We start from the raw sequence: 23172 nt of genomic DNA on the forward strand, positions 1-23172 counted from the left end.
GACTTTCAAACTATCATAGACATATTTGTCTAAGTTACTTTTAATAAATGCTTTGAAATTCTCACTATCCACTTGTAGAATTCTTTGGATTCTCTACTTACAAATTCATAAGTTTTATTTTTCTTTCCATCTTTATCCATTTCACTCTTATTGGACTAATATAGATATAAAATAGATGTGACATATATCATAGATATAAGAGAGTAACTTCAACTTCCACCATTCAGAATGTTTGCTTTCTAGGACACTTCATAGAAACCTAATTGCAAAGATACTACTTTATATTATATTTTCCTTCCAGTGTACATACTGACCTTTATATGTAATTTCTGCACTTACTCATGATTATAACTTTAACTCAATAATGTGAATTATAGTAATTTTTCTAATGTACAATCAACATGTCTTATTGGAATGAATACAATATCGTTATCTCTTTTTTTTTAAATGGCTGAATCTGGTTGGCTAGAGGATTTGGAATGTTTGTGCCTGCCTCTTCCCCACCATCTGAGCTACATTTGTGATCCAGTGGATTTCAGACACCAGTTACACCCTTTGTGGTGTAAGTAAAGTGGCCCACACATATACACACTCAATCAGCATATAACATTCACTATGCTTAGGACTAACCTAAGCAGGACTGAAATTATTCATCATAATAATTAAAAACACATTAATAAAAGCATTTGTCTACATCTGAAGTTATTGTAGAGTTTGAAGTTTTTGTAAAGAGAGTCTCATTACTTACAAAATCCACATATTTTTCTAAGAATTTGTCTTTATATAAATGTCTAATTATTTTACTTTTCAGTTGGTGTTTTTTTTTTTTTTTTTTTTTTTTTTTTGAGTTCTCTGTGTAGCCCTGGCTGTCCTGAAACTTGCTCTGCAGACCAGGCTAACTTCGAATTCAGAGGTCTACCTGCCTCTGCCTCCTGAGTGCTAGGATTAAAGACAAGTGATAACCACTGCCTGATTACTATTTTTAAAAATCGATATTTATTTTAATGTGTACACGTGTATGTCCAATTGTAAGTATGAACATGTGAGAGAGTTGGATCCCCTGGATGTAAGCTGCCATGTATGTTCAAATCCAGGCCTGCAGGAATTGCTCTTACCAACTGAGCCATCTCTCCAGCCCTTAGCTTCTGGTTGTGTAAACTAGGCTTGCCTTGAACTTAGGTTTTCCTGGCTCAGTCTCCCAAACGCTGGGGTTACAGATTGCTCAGCTGTTAACAGTATAACCTGCTCTTACAGAGGATCTGAGTTTAATTCCCAGCACCCACTTTGAGCAGCTCAAATCTTCTCAACTCCAGCACAAGGCAGATCAGATGCCTCTGGCCTCCAAGAGCACCAGCAATCACATGCACATAGCCACAGGCACCCACATAATTTTGGAAATACAAAAGCCACAAGCAGATTTATTTTTAAAAGGAACTCTGCACTCTAAGGCACAGAACTTTCTACTGTATGATTATCTATTTACTTAAATAATTAATCACTAAGACAATGGATTTGTTCTGCCAACTTTTTCATTTATCTAAAACTTCTGTTATTAAATATAACATAAGTTACACCTTTTTGATGAGCTTCACCTTATATTTACATTGATGGGGATGAACTCAGGCCTGGAACATGCTGTGCACATGCTTTACCATCAAGTGCACCCCCAGCCCTCAACTTGCCCCTGTGCCACTCAACATGACACAGCTCAGCACGAGTAACGTCTTGTCTCCAAGTTTCTTTTTAAGTACATTCTGCTGAGCTTAAATTTCCTTTTGGTGAGCTGGGCGGTGGTGGCTCACTCTGGGAGGTAGAGGCAGGTGGATTTCTGAGTTCGAGGCCAGCCTGGTCTACAGAGTGAGTTCCAGGACAGCCAGGGCTATACAGAGAAACCCTGTCTTAATTGGGATTTTTAAAACCATGTAAAAGTTACTATCTTAACTCCTTTTGTGTACACTTCATCACTGTATATAGGGACTTCATCACTGAAGAGGGACACTGTTACAGCATCTCAAATTCATCCAACAAAACTGAAATCATATATCCACTTAATAGCAATTTATCATCTCTTCCTTCTCTCAACCTTTATAGATTTTCATCTCTAGCTAAAATCTCAATATAAGTAGGGTCATAAAGTGATCCTTTTTGTAAATGAGTAATTTCCATAGCATAAAATCCTCAGGTTCATCTATGCCTATTTTGTAGCAATCAAAGCACTCACACTTGGGTTTTCCTTCTTGAGTTTCATGCGGTCTGTGAATTTATGTTGTTTATTCTGAGCTTTTGGGCTAATAACCACTTATCAGTGAGTGCATACCATGTTTGTTTTTGTGACTGTGTTACCTCACTCAGGATGACACTTTTTAGTTCCATCCATTTACCTATGAGTAAATGGAACAATGAGTTCATTGTTTAGTACTCCATTGTATAAATATACCACATTTTCTGTATCCATTCCTCTGTTGAGGGACATCTGGGCTCTCTCCAGCTTCTGGCTATTATAAATAAGGCTGCTATGAACATAGTGGAGCATGTGTCCTTGTTATCTTTGGAGCATCTTTTGGGTGATATAGCTGGGTCTTCAGGTAGAACTATTTCCAGTTTTCTGAGGAGCCACCAGATTGATTTCCAAAGTGGTTTTGCCAGCTTTCAGTCCCATCAGCAATGGAGCAGTATTCCTCTTTTTCCACATCCTTACCAGCATCTGCTGTCACCTGTGTTTTTGATCTTAATCATTCTGATTGGTGTGTGGTAGAATCACATGGTCATTTTTATTTGTTATTTCCCTGATGACTAGATGCTGAACATTTCTTTAGGTACTTCTTGGCCATTCAAGATTCCTCAGCTGAGAATTCTGTTTAGTTCTGTATCCTGTATTTTAGTAGGGTTATTTGGTTCTCTGGAGTCTAACTTCTTGAGTTCTTAATATTTTGGATATTAACCCTCTATTGGATGAAGGATTGGTAAATCTGTAGGTTGCTGATTTGTCCTATTGACAGTGTCCTTTGTCTTACAGAACCTTTTCGATTTTAGGTGGTCCCATTTGTCAACTGTTGATCTTAGAGCCTGAGCCATTAGTGTTCTGTTCAGGAAATGTTCTCCTGTGCCAATGTGTTTGAGGCTCTCTTCTGTTAGATTCAGCATATCTGTTTTTATGTGAAGGTCCTTCATCCACTTGGACTTGAACTTTGTACAAGGAGATAAAAATTGATCTCAATTTGCATTCTTCTACGTCAACTGCCAATTAGACCAGCACCATTTGTTGAAAATACTTTCCTTTTTCCAAAGGAAGGTGGTTTTGACTTCTCTATCAAAGGCATGTGACCATAAGTGTGTGGGTTTATTTCTGGGTCTTCAGTTTTACTCCACTGATCTACCTATCTGCCTCTGTACCAATACCATGCTCTATAGCAGAGCTTGAGGTCAGAGATAGTGATTCCTCCAGAAGTATTGTTATTCCTCCAGAAGTGATTCCTCCAAGAATTGTTTTCACTATCTTGGGTTTTTTAGTTACTCCAGATGAATTTGAGAATTGCTACATCTCTGTTAAGAATTGAGTTGAAATTATGATGAAGACTGCATTGAATATATAGACTGCTTTTGCTAAGATGGCCATTTTGACTATGTTAATCCAGCCAAACTATGAGCATGGGAGATCTTTCCATCTTCTGAAGTCTTCGATTTCTTTCTTCAGAAACTTGAAGTTCTTGTCATAAAGATTTTTTTACTTGCTTGGTTAGTCACACCAAGATATCAGATATTTCTATTTTTTAAGATTTACTTGTTTTATTTATTTATTTATTTATTTATTTATGGTTTTTGGTTTGTTTGTTTTTTGGATTTTGGTTTTTTTCGAGACAGGGTTTCTCTGTATAGCTCTGGCTGTCCTGGAACTCACTCTGTAGACCAGGCTGGCCTTGAACTCAGAAATCTGCCTGCCTCTACCTCCCAGAGTGCTGGGATTACAGGCATGCGCCACCACCGCCAGGCTATTTACCTGTCTTATACAAATACAATGTCTAACTCTGTACCCCATTTTTTAATAGGGTTATTTGGTTTTCTGGGGTCTAACTTCTTGAGTTCTTTGTATATATTGGATATTAGCCCTCTATCTGATGTAGGGTTGGTGAAGATCTTTTCCCAATTTGTTGGTTGCCGATTTGTCCTTTTGATGGTGTCCTTTGCTTTACAGAAACTTTGTAATTTTATGAGGTCCCATTTGTCAATTCTTGATCTTAGAGCATAAGCTATTGGTGTTCTGTTCAGGAACTTTCCCCCTGTACCGATGTCCTCAAGAGTCTTCCCCGGTTTCTTTTCTATTAGCTTCAGAGTGTCTGCTTTATGTGAAGGTCCTTGATCCATTTGGAGCTGAGCTTAGTACAAGGAGACAAGGATGGATCAATTCGCATTCTCCTGCATGCTGACCTCAAGTTGAACCAGCACCATTTATTGAAAAGGCTATCTTTTCTCCATTGGATGTTTTCAGCCCTGCAGAACTTCAGATGGCGGAGAAACATCTTAAAAAATGCTCAACTTCATTAGTCATCAGGGAAATGCAAATCAAAACAACCCTGAGACTTCACCTTATACCAGTCAGAATGGCTAAGATTAAAAACTCAGGAGACAGCAGGTGTTGGCGAGGATGTGGAGAAAGAGGAACACTCCTCCACTGCTGGTGGACTTGCAAATTGATACAACCACTCTGGAAATCAGTCTGGCGGTTCCTCAGAAAACTGGGCACGTCACTTCTGAAAGATCCTGCTATACCACTCCTGGGCATGTACCCAGAGGATTCCCCAGCATGTAATAAGGATATATGCTCCACTATGTTCATAGCAGCCCTATTTATAATAGCCAGAAGCTGGAAAAAGCCCAGGTATCCCTCAACAGAAGAATGGATGCAAAAAATGTGGTATATATACCCAATGGAGTACTATTCAGCCATTAGAAACAATGACTTCATGAAATTCTTAGGCAAATGGATGGAGCTGGAGAACATCATACTAAGTGAGGTAACCCAGTCTCAAAAGATCAATCATGGTATGGAATCACTAATAAGTGGATATTAGCCTGGAAAACTGGAATACCCAAAACATAATCCATACATCAAATGAGGTACAAGAAGAATGGAGGAGTGGCCTCTGGTTCTGGAAAGACTCAGTGTAGCAGTATAAGGCAAAACCAGAACAGGGAAGTGGGAAGGGGTGGGTGGGAGAACAGGGGGAGGGAAGGGGGCTTATGTGACTTTCGGGAAGTGGGGGACCAGAAAAGGGGAAATCATTTGAAATGTAAATAAAAAAATATATCAAATGAAATAAAAAAAAAAAAACAAAAAACAAAAAACCAAGTACAATGTCATTGTCTTAAGACCTATCAGAAGAGGGCGTCAGATTCCATTACAGATGGTTGTAAGCCATCATGTAGTTGCAGGGAATTGAACTCAGGACCTCTGGAAGAGCAGTGCTCTTAACCACTGAGCCATCTCTGCAACCCCCAATATTTCTATTTCTTAAAGAAAAACAATTTAGATTTTTTTAGAGATTAAAGTAACTCTAGATTACTTTAATGGAGCTGATAAACTAACAATGTTATCCATCAATTTAAGTGTGTCATTTGTTAATGTGCTTGTTAAGACAAGGTCTTTTGTGTGTGCTACCAAGGTTAGCCTCAAACTACTGGGCTCAATCTTCCTGTTTCAGCTTCACAAGTAAATTGGAACTATAAGCACATACCACTGCCACACTCTCCTGTTGTTTCCTATAATAACCTTTAAAATGTATAATTCATAAAATTCAAATGTATAATTCAATCATTTTTACAATTCAATCATTTAGTTTGAAGGATTTTTTTTTATTTAGTTCTGCAACCATTTAGAACATTTTCATTATCCCCAAAGAAACCAAGCTCTCATCAGCATCCACTGCACATAAGCCCTCACAAGCCCAACCTACATCCAAGGAAACCACAAAATATGCTCTAACCATGTGGACATTCTTGTTCTGGGTATTCCATATAAACAAACTCAAAACATATGACCCTTTAGGAGTGCCCTGACTCATGTCTCCACAATCTTTCATATTGTGCCAGCTCACTCATCAGTTCACACTGTCACCAAGTACTCTGCTCCATGGATACATCACACATATCTGCTGCTGAGATTTGCACTTTCACTTTCCACATCCCATGATGAGTGTTTGTACACAAACATAAGTATTTGTTGTCGCAGGATATTTGATTATTCTGTGAACCGTGAGATTGTGTTATTTGCTGGAAAAACCTGGTTTGAGTTGTAGTATGGCTCAGCCTTTCCACATACCTTTTATCTAGGAGCTTTCTGCTTAACTATTGTAAATAGGGTTAAATAAAGTCAAGAGGAGGAGAAAGCAAACTTCTAGTTGTCAGATAGCAAAATTAAGATTAGTAAAAAAAAGGGGGGGGACCCACAGAATATAGAAGAGAGGGACATTTAGTTTGAAGTGGTTTTTTTTGTTATTTATTTATTTATTTATTTATTTATTTATTTATTTATTTATTTTTGAGACGGTGTAGGAGAAGGCCATTCCAGGTCATCAGTTGAGGAGAAAGGTCAGCCAGGTGCTTTCTCTGCCTCTATGAACTAGCAGGCTTTCACCCCAGCATCTGGCTCCTGGATCTTCATTGGTAAAACTGAACCATTGAGATTTTGTTTAAAAAAAAAAACAATTGGTGTGGACTTGTTTTCATTTGTATTGGTTTATACATGTAACAATGGAATTGCTGGGCCATGTGATAACCAAACTGTCTGCCTCTGAAGATCTATTTTAATATGGGGGGAGGGGGCTGGGGACAGAAGGCTTCAATTCCTCCCCATCCTCAATGGCATTTCCAGTATCTGCCTTCTGTAAATAATAATAAGCATGCCATTGTTCTGAGAAGGTATCTGGCTATTGTTTTAGGTTTGCACTTTCCTGCTGTATAATGCACCTTTAGAAAAATGTTTAAATTTGCCCCAGTTTTTGAGGTGGATTGTTATACTGACACACACACACACACACACACACACACACACACACACATTTCTAAGTACTTTAACCTCAATCATGTTCTCAAGGTTTTTGTATTTAGTGTAGTTTTATAAACAAAACACAACTTGGCAGAAGCAGGATTATTGCAACACATCTCCTGCACCCACACAAACACATCCTCCCTTTCATTATCAGTGAGCAGTACCAGAATGATACTTCTGACATCAAAGTCCACAGTCCATTCAAAAACGGAACAAATCTGAGTTTTGACAAACAAAAGTTTTCACCACAACACCATCGATGACACTAGCTACACTGCTCTAGAAAACCTCTCTAGTCTTTACACATGCTGGCAAACAGTTTTTATTGTCGTCAGTTGATTTTCCAGAATGCTACAGCTGGAGTACATACATTGTTCAGCTTTTTCAGATTGATCTCAAAAGCACAAACTTTTCCCAACTTCATTACATACAGTAACCATTGTCTGAATGTACCATGGTTTATCTACTGACCTTCTGAGAGTAACCTTGGTTACATCCAAGTTTAGGAAATTAGGTTAAATTAAAACTGTTGTAAACATACATACATAAGTTATTTATTGTATGGCTATAAATTCCAACTTTTAGCAAATTTACTGTTTTTTTCTATATTCTTTGTTTATATTCTAAATGATTTCCCCTTCCCTGATTCCCCCCTCCCCATAAGTCCCATAAGCCCTCTTCCCTCCACCCATTCCCCAATCAACCTCCTCCCACTTCTCTGTCCTGGTACTCCCCTACAATGCTGCATCAAGCCTTTCCAGGATCAGGGCCCTCTCCTTCCTTCTTCTTGGGAATCATTTGATATGTTAATTGTATCTTGGATATTCAGAGCTTCTGGGCTAATATCCACTTATCAGTGACTGCATTCCGGTAACCCAGACTCAAAAGATGAATCATGGTATGCACTCACTAATAAGTAGATATTAACCTAGAAAACTGGAATACCAAAAACATAATCCACACATCAAATGAGGTACAAGAAGAACGGAGGAGTGGCCCATTGTTCTGGAAAGACTCAGTGAAGCAGTATAGGGCAAAACCAGAACAGGGAAGTGGGAAGCATTGGGTGGGAAAACAGGGAGAGAAGGGGGCTGATGGGACTTTTGGGGAATGGGGGTCCAGACAAGTGGCACAAACTGTGACACACTATCGCTTCTACAACAAGCTTTCTCCCTCCCCCTTCTTATGCAGGAGATTGCAAGGGAGGAGGGTGGGTATGAAGGGATGGGAAGATGAGTGGGATTGGGTTTACAAGGAATCAGTAAAATTTATCGAATTAAAAAAAAAGAAAAAAAAGAAAAGTGACTGCATTCCATGTGTATTCTGTTGTGATTGGGATAACTCACTTAGGATGATATTTTCCAGTTTGAACCATTTGCCTAAAAATTTCATGAATTCATTGTTTTTAATTGCTGAGTAAGTATTACATTGTGTAAATATACCACATTTTCTGTATCCATTACTCCATTGAGGGACATCTGGGTTCTTTCCAGCTTCTGGCTTTTATAAATAAGGCTGCTATGAACATAGTGGAGCAGGTGTCCATATTGCATGCCCGGGAATCCTCTGGGTATATGCCCAGAAGTGGTATAACAGGGTCTTTCAAAAGTGTCATGCCCAGTTTTCTGAAGAGCTGTAAGACTGATTTCCAGAGTGGTTGTACCAGCTTGCAATCCCACCAGCAGGGGAGGAGTGTTCCTCTGTCTCCACATTCTCCCCAATACCTGCTGCTATCTCCTGAGTTTTTAATCTTAGCCATTTTGACTGGTGTAAGATGAAATCTCAGGGTTGTTTTGATTTGCATTTCCCTGATGATTAATGATGCTGAACATTTCTTAAGGTGCTTCTCAGTAATTCAAAGTTCTTCAGGTGAAAATTCTTTATTTAGTTCTGTACGCCATTTTTTAATAGGGTTATTTGGCTCTCTGGAGTCTAACTTCTTGAGTTCTTTGTATACATTGCATATTAGCCCACAGTTGGATATAGCATTGGTGAAGATCTTTTCCCAATTTGTTGGTTGCCGTTTTGTGTTTTTGTTTGTCCTTTGCCTTACAGAAACTTTGTAATTTTATGAGGTCCCATTTGTCAATTCTTGATCTTAGAGCTTAAGCTATTGGTGTTCTGTTCAGGAACTTTCCCCCTGTATCCATGTCCTCAAGGGTCTTCCCAGTTTCTTTTCTATTAGTTTCAGTGTGTCTGGTTTTATGTGGAGGTCTTTGATCCACTTGGAGTAGAGCTTAGTACAAGAAGATAAGAATGGATCATTTCGCATTCTTCTGCATGCTGACCTCCAGTTGAGCCAACACCATTTGTTGAAAAGGCTATCTTTTTTTTCCACTGGATGGTTTTAGCTCCTTTGTCAAAGATCAAGTGACCATAGGTGTGTGGGTTCATTTCTGGGTCTTCAATTCTATTCCATTGATCTACCTGTCTGTCACTGTACCAATACCATGCAGTTGTGTTTCTATTTTTTTTTCTTTAAACACTATTACTCTGTAGTACTGCTTAAGGTGCGGGATACTGAATCCCCCAGAAGTTCTTTTACTGTTGAGAATAGTTTTAGCTATCCTGGGTTTTTTGTTATTCTAGATGAATTTGAGAATTGCTCTTCCTAACTCTATGAAGAACTGAGTTGGGATTTTGATGGGGATTGCATTGATTCTGTATATTGCTTTTGGCAAGATGGCCATTTTTACTATATTAATCCTGCCAATCCACGAGCATGGAAGTTTTTTTCAATTTTCTGAGGTCCTCTTCGATTTCCTTCTTCAGAAACCTGAGGTTCTTGTCATACAGCTCTTTCACTTGTTTGGTTAGAATCATACCAAGATTCTATGTGGCTATTGTGAAGGGTGTCATTTCTCTAATTTCTTTCTCTGACTGCTTTGAGTATAGGAAGGCAACTGATTTGCTTGAGGTGATTTTATAACCAGCCACTTTGCTGAAGTTGTTTATCAGCTGTAGGAGTTCTCTGGTAGAGTTTTTGGGGTCACTTAAGTATACTATCATATCATTTCTAAATAGTGATAGTTTGACTTCTTCCTTTCCAATTTGTATCCCTTTGATCTCCTTATGTTGTCTAATTGCTCTAGCTAGAACTTCAAGTACTATATTGAAAAGATATGGAGAGGGGGGCAGCCTTGTCTAGTCCCTGATTTTAGTGGGATTGCTTCAAGTTTCTCTCCATTTAGTTTGATGTTGGCTACAGGTTTGCTGTATATTGCTTTTGCTATGTTTAGGTATGGGCCTTGAAATCCTGTTCTTATCAAGACTTTTAGCATGAAAGGATGCTGAATTTTGTCAAATGCTTTTTCAGCATCTAATGAAATGACCATGTGGTTTTTTCTTTTAGTTTGTTTATGTAGTGGGTTGCATTGATGGATTTCCATATATTGAACCATCCCTGCACCCCTGGGATGAAGCCTACTTGATCATGGTGAATGATCGTTTTGATATGTTCTTGGATTTGGTTGGCAAGAATTTTATTGAGTACTTTTGCATCGATATTCATTAGGGAAATTGGTCTGAAGTTCTTTCTTTGTTGGATCTTTTTGTGGTTTTGGTATCAGCATAATTCTGGCTTCGTAGAACAAGTTGGGTAGTGTTCCTTCTGTTTGTATTTTGTGGAATAGTTTGAAGAGTATTGGTGTTAGGTCTTCTTTGAAGGTCTGATAGAATTCTGCACTAAAACCATCTGGTCCTGTGCTTCGTTTGGTTGGAAGACTCTCAATGACCACTTCCATTTCTTTAGGGGTTATGGGACTGTTTAGATGGTCTATTTGATCCTGATTTAATTTTGGTATTTGGTATCTGTCTAGGAAATTGTCCATTTCCTCCAGATTCTCCAGTTGTGTTGAGTATAGATTTTTGTAGTAGGATCTGATAAATTTTTTGAATTTCCTCAGTTTCTATTATTATATCTCCCTTTTCATTTCTAATTTTGTTAATTTGAATACTGTCTCTGTGCCCTCTGATTAATTTGGCTAAGGGTTTATCTATCTTGTTGATTTTCTCAAAGAACCAGCTCCTGGTTTGTATGGTTCTCTTTGTTTCTACTTGACTGATTTCAGCCCTGAGTTCTACTCCTCTTGGGTGAATTAGCTTATGTTCCAGGGCTTTCAGGAGTACCGTTAAGCTGCTAGTGTATGTTCTCTCCAGTTTCTTTTTGGAGGCACTCAGGGCTATGATTTTTTCTCTTAGCACTGCTTTCATTGTGTCCCATAAATTTGGTTATGTTGTGCCTTCATTTTCATTAAATTCTAGAAAGTCTGTGATTTTTCTCTTTATTTCTTCCTTGACCAAGATATCATTGAGTATTGTTCAGCTTCCATGTGTATGTGGGCTTTCTGTTGCTTTTGTTGCTATTGAAGACCACTCTTACTCCATAGTGATCTGATGGGAGGTATGGGATTAGTCCGATCTTGTTGTATCTGTTGAGGTCTGTCTTGTGACTAATTATATGGTCGATTTTGGAGAAGGTACCATGAGGTGCTGAGAAAAAGGTATATTCGTTTGCTTTAGGATGAAGTGTTCTATATATGTTAAATCCAATTGGTCCAAAGCTTCACTTAGTTTCACTGTGTCCCTGTTTAGTTTGTTTTCCTGATAGGTCTGTTGAGGAGAGTGGGGTGTTGAAGTCCCCCACAATTATTGTGTTAGTTGCAATGTGTGCTTTGAGCTTTAGTAAAGTTTCTTTTATGAATGAGGGTGCCCTTGCATTTGGAGCATAGATGTTCAGAATTCAGAGTTCTTCTTGGTGGATTTTTTCTTTGACCAGTGAGAAGAGTCTTTCTGTGTCCCTTTTGATGACTTCAGGTTGAAAGTCAATTTTATCTGATATTAGAATGGCTACTCCAGCTTGTTTCCTTGTTTTCCAGCCTTTTACCCTGAGGTAGTGTTTGTCTTTGACACTGAGGTGTGTTTCCTGTATGCAGCAAAATGTAGGATTCTGTTTACATATCCAGTCTGTTAGTTTATGTCTTTTTATTGGGGAATTGAGTCCATTGAAGTTAAGAGATATTAAGGAATAGTGATTATTACTTCCTGTTATTTTTTATGTTATTTTTATGTGTGAGTGGTTATCTTCTTTTGGGTTTGATGAAGGAAGATAACTATCTTGCTTTTTCCAGGGTATAGTTTCCCTCCTTGTATTGGCGTTTTCCACCTATTATTCTTTGTAGAGCTGGGTTTGTGGATAGATATTGTGTAAATGTGGTTTTATCATAGAATATCTTGGTTTCTCCATCTATGGTGATTGAGAGTTTTGCTGGGTATAGTAGTCTTGGCTGGCATTTGTATTCTGCATGAGATCTGCCCAGGATCTTCTAGCTTTCATGGTCTCTGGTGAGAAGTCTGGTGTAAGTCTGGTAGGTCTTCCTTTATATGTTACTTGGCCTTTTTCTCTTACTGCCTTTAATATTCTTTCTTTGTTTAGTATATTTGGGGGTTTGATTATTATGTGATGGGAGGTATTTCTGTTCTGGACCATTCTGTTTGGAGTTCTGTAGGCTTCTTGTATGTTCATGGGCATCTCTCTCTTTAGGTTAGGGAAGTTTTCTTCCAGAATTTTGTTAAAGAGATTTGCTGACCCTTTAAGTTGTAAATCCTCACTCTCATCTATACCTATAATCCTTAGGTTTGATCTTCTCATTGTGTTCCTGATTTCCTGGATGTTTTGGGTTACAAGCTTTCTGCATTTTGTATTTTCTTTGAGTGTTGAGTCAATGCTTTCTATAGTATCTTTGGCATCTGAGATTCTTTTTTTTCTATCTCTTGTATTCTGTTGTTGATATTTGCATCTATGACCCCTTTTTAAACAAGATTTTAAATCCAAATCTTGTTTTTCTGGTGTGTTAGGGTATCCAAGACTTTTTGTTGTCAGAGAATTGGGTTCAGATGCTGCCATATTGCCTTGATTTGTTAGTAATGTTCCTACATTTGCCTTTTGTCACCTGGTTATCTCTGGCGTTAGTTGGTCCTGTTGTCACTGTCTGCTGCTTGAACCTCCTGTAAGCCTGTAAGGCTATTTCTGCTCCTCTGGATGACTGGGTTTCCCCTGGCACAGATTGCTGATGGGCTGTCCTACTCTTGGGTGCCATTGGAGCCCTGGTGTGCCTTTCTCCAAGCAATGTTATACTGGGGGTTGTCTCTGTGTACCTGCTGTTGCCTGTCCTGTCTGTCTGGGAGCGAAGATGGTGGCAGGGAGCCCCTCCAAGTGCTGATTATTCTGCAGGGCAAACGACCCATGACAGGGCTGGCACAGACATCTACAAAGCTGCCCAGGTCTTGGGCGCAGGCAGAAGCCTGGCAGTCTGTGTCCCAAGTGATGTTAAACTCAGGATATCTCTGTGAACCCAGTGCATTACTTGTTTATTTTTTTTTAACTTGTTTAACTTTTTTGTTTTAACTTTTTAAACTTTTTTTAATAGTATTTCAATTTGTAAGAAATTGTTAAAACAGTCTTCATTTGCATGTCCCATGACAAGCTGACCCTCTTCCAGTCTTTGCATTTGGTATGTTCACTAACTTGGTGCTTGGTCATCATAATGGCAGTGTTACAGCATTTTGCTGTTCTGACTGGAACTCCCCAGTAAAATTCCACGTGGACCATCTTTTTCTACTTTCACTTGCCACCTGTTTTTCTTTGAAGTCAGTCAGTCTAGGTCTTGGGCAATTTCTTGCCACCTGTTTTTCTTTGATGAAGTCAGTCTAGGTCTTGGGCAATTTTTGTTTTGTCTTGTCCTTTGAGTCTCATATATTCCCAGGCTGCTGTAATAATTGTGATGTAGTAGAGGCTAGCCTTAAGCTCTTGATCTTCTTGCTTCTTCCAAGTGCTGGGATTTCAGGAGCCTGGAGCCGTGTCTGGCATTTTTAACCACCTTTAAACTAGTTTGATTTCCTATTTTAAAAGGCCTTTGTATACATTTTTGATAGGAGTGCTTTGTCAGACATATCTTTGACAAATATTTCCACCTACTTAGCTTTTTTCTCCTATATCTTGGCAGTGACTTTCAAAGAGGAGCTGTTTTGTTTTATTTTTTTAATTTAATTAAGTCCAGACCATAGTTTTTTTTTTTTTTTTTTTCTCCATAGATACAACTTTGGTGTTACACAAAAACCTTGGCAATCCCAAGGCTATTCAGATTGGGTTTTACTGTTCGTATTTTATATTTATAATCCACTGAGTTAAATTTCATCAAGAATGTGAATTTGCATATAGATTTTCTGTATGTGAATCTCCAGTTGTTTCAATAACTTTTTTTTTACTGTATTTCTTTTCCCCTTTGTGAAGTTCAGGCCAGGCCAGGCCAGAGGTAGCATAGTTAGGAAGAGCACAGGGTCCATCCTCAGCACAACAAAAACAATACCAACAGAAAGCTAACAAAAAGAGTTTCATGCCTTTTGCATTTACATTGAGACATTTAATTCCTAGTAATCTTTTTGTTTTGCGTTCTCTCTCTCTCTCTCTCTCTCTCTCTCTCTCTCTCTCTCTCTCTCTCTCTCTCTGAGATTAGGGTCTCATTTGCTTAAAGTTGGCTTCAAACTTGTTCTGTAGCTGAGGACTGCTGGGAACTCCTGATTCTGCAGCCTGTACCTATGAACCAAATGCTGGGATTTACAATCATGTGGCACAGGCCTAGCCTGAATTAGTTTGTGGTTTTTTTTTTTTGGTTGTTTTTTTTTTTTTTTTTTTAATGTGATATAGGGAAGGCTCAAACAATTTCATTATTTTGCATGTAGATATCCAGATGACCCACCACTACTTGTTCAAACTAATATTCTTCCCTCATTAAATGTCTTAAATGCATTAAAGTATTTAACTTGGTTAATAATGATTTCTGATATACAAGATTATTTTATTTGGATTCTCAATTATATTCCAATTACCTTTATATCTATCCTTATGTGAATCCTATTATCTTAGTAACTTTTTTTTCCTGCTTTTAGGAACTTTATTTTCCTTCCACCTTTTTTTCTCTTTGCTCAGGTATCTGCAGAGCAGCTCAGGACCCACTCAGTGGTGGCTCCAACCCACTTGGTGGCCTGCACTGTGGGAGCTGCTGACCAGTCCTCAGTGGCTGGCTGCATACTACAGTCTTCCGTTCTTCTATGGGGAACTGATGGATGGGCAGAGAGGGCACCTGCACACTCTCAGACCAGCTGGCCACCTCAGGCTGGTGCTGTCCATTCATTCTGGAATTCCTCCTTGGTCACAGCCTTCTGAGCAGCAGCCTACTGCTCCTTCTCAATCTCCTCTGTGGAAGTAAAGGTCAGGCATAACCTCCCATGGGTGTTCACGGGAGATAGTACCTCGCATGCGGAGTACTTTCCAGGCCAGCATCCACCACATCTGACCCACTGAGTGAGCTCCCTTGTTGTTGTATGGGATGGCAATGTCCACATAGCACAGGGGAGAATCTGTGTCACACAGAGCAATGGTGGGCAGGTTGACATAAGAGGCCTCTGTCATGGGATCAGTCACCACCAGATACCGTGGCTCCCTGAAAGCTACGTGGATCTAGTTAGTGAAGGTCCCAGGTGTGAAGCAGCCAGCAACTGGAGTGGCTCCTGTGGCAGCAGCAGACTTCAGCACAGCTAGCTGGCCAGCATTCCTGGAGATGATGATGACATAAGCAGGGTTCTGAATGGCAACAATAGCTCAAGCTGCAAGCACCAGCCTCTCCCAGGTCCTCTTCAGATGTATGATGTAGATGCCTTCACTTTTCCTTTTGTCGATGTACTGCTCCATCTGAAATCAAGGTTGATGCCCCTAAGTGGGCTCCTGCAGCAAGGAATTTGATTACATCCTCCTCCATCTGTAGGAAACCAAGAGTTCCGGACACTGTGTGTAAGTTTCCCTCTAAGTTATGATGGGAATCAAGAACAACATCATACGGACCCGTCCCCAGGTAGTGGAGAAAAGCTTTTAATAACTTTTAAGAACAAGACTTCAAGTTTCTTTATCCTTTGGCTGCTGTGCTAAAAACACAATACAATTGCCAGAATTCAAGGTAATCATTTTCCCAGTGAAGTGCATCTACAGCCTAACTTAGTTGTTTTTACATTATTTTGACTATTCTGAATTATTTAAAACTTCACATGAATCTCACATCACTGCGTTAAAACACTCACACAGACACACACCCCAACCCTAACCCTGCCATACATACGCAGACGTACAAAGTGCTAATCTGATGGTGTACATTTTCCTGTCCACCTTTGCTTTCATCTCTTCAATGTTTTGCATAAATTCTGACAAACTGCTTCCTTCAGCTACTTAAATATTTTTGTTAAAACCAACCACCCCAGGATCCATGTCTTTTCTTTCTTAGCATTTCCTGTGCTATCACCCTATATTTCAAGTTTGTGTTGCCGTTTGCTCATGCTTTTTTAAATAAAAAGCCTTATAGTAAAATCTACTCAATATTAGATTATACGAGAGAAATGGTAAGATTTTGCACCAGGGAGCCAAGGTGGCTCCACAGCTTTCTGGGAATGACCCACCAAGAGAGAGCGATTTCCCAGTAGTGCCTCCACTTCTGAGTGCTGAGGTGAGATCTCCCTCCACCTTCTCTCTGGAGGCGAACAGCTAGGGGCAAACAGCTAGGGGCGAACAGGGCATATGATCAATGGAGCAGCTGGGACAGGAGCCTTCGGGTTGCCATTTGCACCAGGGAGCCAGGCAGCTCCACAGCCTTCTATGTACAGCCCACCAGGAGAGAGTGATCTCCCAGGAGTACAGACACAGGCTTACAGGCCCACTGGAGGGACAAGCTCCAGCCAGAGACAGCAAGATCAACTAACACCAGAGATAACCAGATGGCAAAAGGCAAGCACAAGAACCCTACCAACAGAAACCAAGGCTAATTGCCAACATCAGAACCCAGTTCTCCCACCACAGCAAGTCCCAGATACCCTAACACACCAGAAAAGCAAGAGTTGGGTTTAAAATCGCATCTCATGATGCTGATAGAGGACTTCAAGAAGGACATAAATAACTCCCTTAAATAAAGGAGAACATGGGTCAACAGGTAAAAGCCCATTATTTTTATTTTTTTATTCAATATATTCTTTATTTACATTTCAAATGATTTCTTCTTTCCTGGATTCCCCCGCTTCCTGAAAGTCCCATAAACCCTCTAATCCCTTAAAGAATTACAGGAAAACAAACAAGTGAAGGAACTGAACAAAACCATGCAGGACCTAAAAAATGGAAATAGAAATAATGCAGAAATCACAAAGGGAAACATCTCTGGATATAGAAAACCTTGGAAATAAATCAGGGATCATAGACACAAGCAAAAACAACAGAATACAGGAGATAGAAGGAAGAATCTCAGGTGCTGAAAATACCATAGAAAACATTGACTCAACAGTCAAAGAAAATGCAAAATGCAAAAAGCTTGTAACCCAAAATATCCAGGAAATTCAGGACACAATGAGAAGACCAAACCTAAGGATTATAGGTATAGAAGAGAATGAAGATTTACAACTTAAAGGGCCAGCAAATATCTTCAACAAAATTATGGAAGAAAACTCCCCTAACCTAAATAAAGATGTCCATGAACATACAGGAAGCCTACAGAACTCCAAACAGACTGGACCAGAGCAGAAAGTCCTCCTGGAACATCATAATAATCAAAACACCAAGTGCACTAAACAAAGAAAGAACATTAAAAGCAGTAAGGGAAAATGGTCAAGTAACTTATAAAGGCAGACCTATCAGAATTATCACTAGACTTCTCACCAGAGACGATAAAAGGTAGAAAATCCTGGGCAAATGCCATACAGACCCTAAGAAAACACAAATGCCAGCCCAGACTACTATACCCAGCAAAACTCTCAATCACCATAGATGGAGAAACCAAGATATTCTATGATAAAACCAAATGTACACAATATCTGTCCACAAATCCAGCCCTACAAAATGCCAATACAAGGGGAATTAAACCCTAGAAAAAGCAAGATAGTAACCTTCTTTCATCAAACTCAAAAGAAGATAACCACTCAAACATAAAAATAACAGGAAGTAAAATCACTATTCCTTAATATCTCTTAACACCAATGGACTCAATTCCAATAAAAAGACATAAAGACCAATAAAAAGACATAAACTAACAGAAATATTTTTCATGTAGATCTTCAATTTTATTAGAAAATGTTTATAATTCCTTTCAATTAATTTAGTAATGTTTTAATGTCTACCATTTTATCTATATTTTCCATGATAATCTTCAATTTTAACATGCTTTTCTATGTATTTCTTCAATTTTATCAAATATTTTCCATGTAAACCTTCAATTTTATCAGAAAATGTTTATAATTCCACTTTCAATCAACTTAGAAATATTTTATGCCTATCAGTTTATCTATATAATTTTCCATAAGATACACAATTTTAATGTGCTTTTCTACATATTTCTTGAATTTTATCAAATATTTTCCACATAAATCTTCAATTCTATCATAAAGTGTTTCTACTTCCTTTTTCAATTAATTTAGCAATGTTTTTCTGTCTACCATTTTACTTTTTAATTTTCCATGAAAATTATCTATTTTAACATGTTTTTCTATATATTTCTTCAATTTTATCAGAAATATATTCCATGTAAATCTTCAATTTTATCATAAAATGTTTTTACTTCCTTTTCCAATAAAAAAAGGAGAGAAATGGTAAAAAATCCTTTTGTTCCTGTTTTTCATGTTGCTTCTGATTATGTGCAGTTCATGTTTTCTACTGAATCTAATCAACCTCTGTTAATTATCTGAATTTTTTTGTTTTTTTGTTTTATTGTTGTTGTTGAAACAGTCTCACTATGCATCACAAGCTGATCTCAGAGATCTGCCAACCCTGCATTCCAAGTACAAAATTTAACCATATTAAAGGCATCTGCCACCACACTCTGCCCTCTGAGGAAGTTTATTTCCTTAAATATAACAAACACAGGTAATGTACATTTGTTTAGTAATTCCACCATCAATTATTTTAAGATATGGTCTGCCTGTGTCATAATTTCATCATTCTCACACACAGCAGTTCATTTAGTTAAATTATTAACTTTTGACTACTCTTTCCTTTTAAAATAATTGAATAAATACCTTGTGTTCCAGGAATAAAACTGATTCAAACTGATCTAAATTTGTTTATAGTAGGCACTTGTGAAATTGATAGAATAAGGTTAACTTTAAAAAAGAACTTATTTAACAATTTTTGTATATGTGATATCATGTCTGTGTGTATGTCCATGTGCACGCACATGTATGAGGACCTTCTCCATCTTAATGTTTTTCTAGGATTTATTTATTTTTATTCTATGTGTATGAATGTTTTGCCTGCATATATAAATGTTCTCCATGTGTGGGTCTGCCACTCTCAGGGCCCAGAAGAGACTTTTGGGAACTGAACCCAGGTTCTTCAGGAAAGTAGCAAGTACTTTTAAATCTCTGAGCTATCTCTCTAGCCCCCAGTCATTTCAGTCATCTAAAAGTACTTGGGTTGTGGGACTATATCTCTAGTGTAATTTCTTTCCTTCCCTATTCTGCTTAAAACAACCAAGAAAATATTCTATTCCCTAGGGGAGTTCTAGTAATGAGAATCTATTTTTTAACTTTTTTTTAAGTTAAGGGAGAGCATTAATGCAGTACCCCCAACCACAACTTATGCAGCAGAATTTCCTAAATTTTGAGAAATTTCAGGGATCAACACAAGTACAATGAATGAACCTTGCCTAAGAAACCCACATTCTTGACTATTCCCCCCTGCCAACAAAGTACACAATTTGTCCTTTAAGGCAACAATTTGATGATGAAAGGCCTCTTACTAGAATTGTCTGGTCTCTGAGGTTGTTGTTTTGTTTTGTAGTTTCTGCAAGGTTGAACTTCTCAATCCCTGCCCACCACCATCAATAAAATTCCACAATGATCTTCCAGAAAGCTCTGGCCTTTCTCTAATCACTCTCCTTGAATATTTTTGGAGATTCTAACATGTCCCATCATCTATCATGTGGCTATTTCACTGGTCTTTAGCAGTAACGATATGTGAGCCTGCCCCTGTCACCCGGATCAACACAGCTTCTGGAACTACAAATACTGTTTCATTAAAAACGCCTTGTCATCTTGGCATGCTCTCCATTCTACCTAACCAGCTGTCAGGTTTCTGACACACCTGATTCTTCTCTCATCGATCAGGGCTCAAATGTAGTTCTCATTTCCATACTTCCTGTGCTACCAGTTTAAGTAAGACTACTGTTCTCCATCTTCTAGATGGACAGCCTGTTAAGAGCTTCCTGCCCATTTTTTCCCTTACAACCTATTTTCTGTCGTAAGTACCAGAGACATCTTTCAAAATTAAAAATAGGATCATGTTACAGCCATGCCACAGACTACAAAGCCTCATCTGCATTCACAGCCATCAGCTTCTTATAAGCTATGAGCAAACAAAAACTGACTTCTCAGTGTCTCAAATAATGCCAGTTGTTGGAAGTTTTTCAGATCCTAGATAGTTTACTGACCCCTCCCCTCCTGGACTACTTTCCCTGCTTTTTACAAGTTTCATTCTTACCTTTCCCAGGGCCCACTCTGTCTAATATGAAATGTCTAATATAAAATATCATGTTTATTCTTTTAGATCACTTATCATTATCACTCATGAGTAATTACTGCAAATTGTGGGATTATTTTAATGTCTGTTCAGTTTTAAATGCTCACATCTTGTGCCCGGGACACTCTGTGAATCAATTACTGTGTTACTCTGCTGACCCACAGGAACAGCACTAATGGAATTAGAAACTGCACATTCAGCACAAAGTCAGAACCAAGGACAGTGATTATGGAATGGAAATAGCCTCAGTCATGCTAATCACCTACCACCTAGCCAAAGTCCTTTTCTATTTTGAGGCAGAGTTTTGTGAAATTGATCAGGCTAGCCTTGAACTTGCACTACTCCTGCTGATAGTACTTCCAAGTAGCTGGCATAATACAGGCCTGTGCTACCATGCCCAGCAATTAGTAGAATATATTTATATTTCTGTTACAAAATGATTTCAGATAGGCATCAACTCTCGAACCAAGCATCAGAGATAATGTTAACAGGGTGGGCGAGATAGCTTAGCAAGTAAGGGTGTTTGCTGACAAGCTTGAGGAACTGAGGTCAATTCCTCAGGACCTATATGGGAGGAGAATCAACGCCTTCAAGCTATCCTCTGATTTCTACACTTGCATTGTGACATGTGTACGTGTCCCCCCACCCTCTCTCATTCAATGAATATGTTTTTATGAATAAAACCCTACTATCTAAACTTTATTTAAAAAAAAAAAAATACTTCTTGGGCTGAAGAAGATAGCTCAATTCCCAGAACCCATATGGCAGCTCACAATTGTCTGTAACTCCAGTTCAAGGATCTGACACCCTCACACCAATGCACATAAAATTAAATAAATAAAAAAAAATCTTTCCCACGCAGCAGGATAGGCAGAAAACTATCCAGGCTTTCAGTCATTGGACATGATATATCAGAGGCATGTTCTCTAAAAAGGCAGTGACTAAAAGCAAAAATGACAATTCCAAGGTCATGCCCCTTGTTCACACCACACGCATTACAGGCCATCCCCTCTGTTCAACCACTAGTTTTCCTACAACTGTTTTCTTTCTAAGTTTGCACTCCTGTTTGAGGTAACATGTCCTCATTGTTCAATTACTCAAATATTTAACTTTTGAGGCTTCTCCAAAAAAGTTTAGCAGCAAAAAAATATACCCCCTTACATTCCTAACTGTACCACCATAATTTAAGAGATTTGGAGATCAGACAACAATTCTGGTTCTCTCTTTTACCTTAGCTTAATAGGGTAGAGGCCAGAGTCTGTGGTGAATGCAAGAGAATAAAATTAGAATGAATACATCAAGTAGGCCTGTCCATAGTAACTTTTTTCATTCCTTCATTAGACACTACATTTTCCCCACAAGTTTTAGTGAGCAAATAATATTTTTTGATGCTGAAATTATTCATTATATCACTTAAAATTATCCCTTAATGGTTGTGACTATCAAATATATTTGCAAGAATTTTCAAATTGGGTAAAATTTATTTATACTTAAAATTTTATGAAATAAATCCCTAAGTTTAAGAAAACAAGCAATAACATACAATCAGTACAAACTATCAGCTGAAACATGCTGCCAGAAATCATTACCTTTATAGTTTTGTGTGTATTTTACCCTCCATGCACAGAACCTGTTCATAGCAATACAAGCCATCATTGATACTTTAACAAGTTCTGACATAATTTTTGTTTGTGATACATGTGTGCCTGTTCGGTATCCTCCATGATGCTTTCTCATATAAGGTGGTACCCAAGTTACAATCAAATCTTGTTTAAATCTTATAATTTCATAATCTGAATCATAATCAGACCAACCAGTAGGTGTGTTTTTCTTCCTTTCTGTCTGTTCTGTCTCTTCATCAAGCAAAAAGTAGTATTTCTTGTTCTGGTTCCTCTGGCAAATAGATGATTTGATGTCTCTTCAGGTACAGATGTTGATTCCTGAAGAAATAACGTAGTATTTTATATATAATATTTAAAAATTTTTATCTTTTATCCCTATAAAACATTTATTTTTTGAGGAAAAATGTCCTCCTATAAGAGTGTCATAAGTATTCAACAGGAGGTTTGTATACTCAATTAGTAGGCAAATTTTAATAGAAAACTAAGCAGTTGTTGTGGCTGGACTCCAAAAACACACAAGGTTGAGTAAAAGGATTGATGCTGACTTCCTAAATTTGGGGTGGCCCTCACTAAGCCGCAAGGAAGCAAGGCCGAGACATGGAAATTATTTCCTGTGCATTCAGAAAGACAAGAAAAATAAAGCCTTTTGGGTTTAGAGTTAGCAAGCTCTCCACGGCGTAGCCTGTGTACATCACGATGCACCATGTGTGGAGCGGTTTCCATAGTTCATCTGCTCTAATGCTAAACTGTACACTTCCTTGTGCTCATGTAAAATAGCTATGGGTGATGTAACAGGCCCAAGCCTGGGCTCTAGCCATCCTCCTGGCAGAGCCTAATGTCTAGCCTCGCCTATCTGAGCACACCAAACACTTCTGCTCTGCTGACACATGCCACTCTCTGACCCA

General features: G+C 38.4%; 1 protein-coding gene across 1 annotated transcript in view; it reads right to left on the minus strand.

Annotated features, from left to right (window-relative positions):
• Positions 1–22579, minus strand: part of LOC127683382 (la-related protein 1B-like) — a 66782-nt gene extending 44203 nt beyond the window's left edge. Inside the window, exon 1 of the mRNA XM_052180581.1 lies at positions 22460–22579. Coding sequence (XP_052036541.1) covers positions 22460–22504 — 45 coding nt within the window. The 5' untranslated portion in view covers positions 22505–22579. The remainder of the gene's footprint in view (positions 1–22459) is intronic.
• Between the last annotated feature and the right edge of the window lie 593 nt (positions 22580–23172).

The sequence above is a fragment of the Apodemus sylvaticus genome, chromosome 4 (assembly GCF_947179515.1).
Source record: "Apodemus sylvaticus chromosome 4, mApoSyl1.1, whole genome shotgun sequence".
Lineage (NCBI taxonomy): Eukaryota > Metazoa > Chordata > Mammalia > Rodentia > Muridae > Apodemus > Apodemus sylvaticus.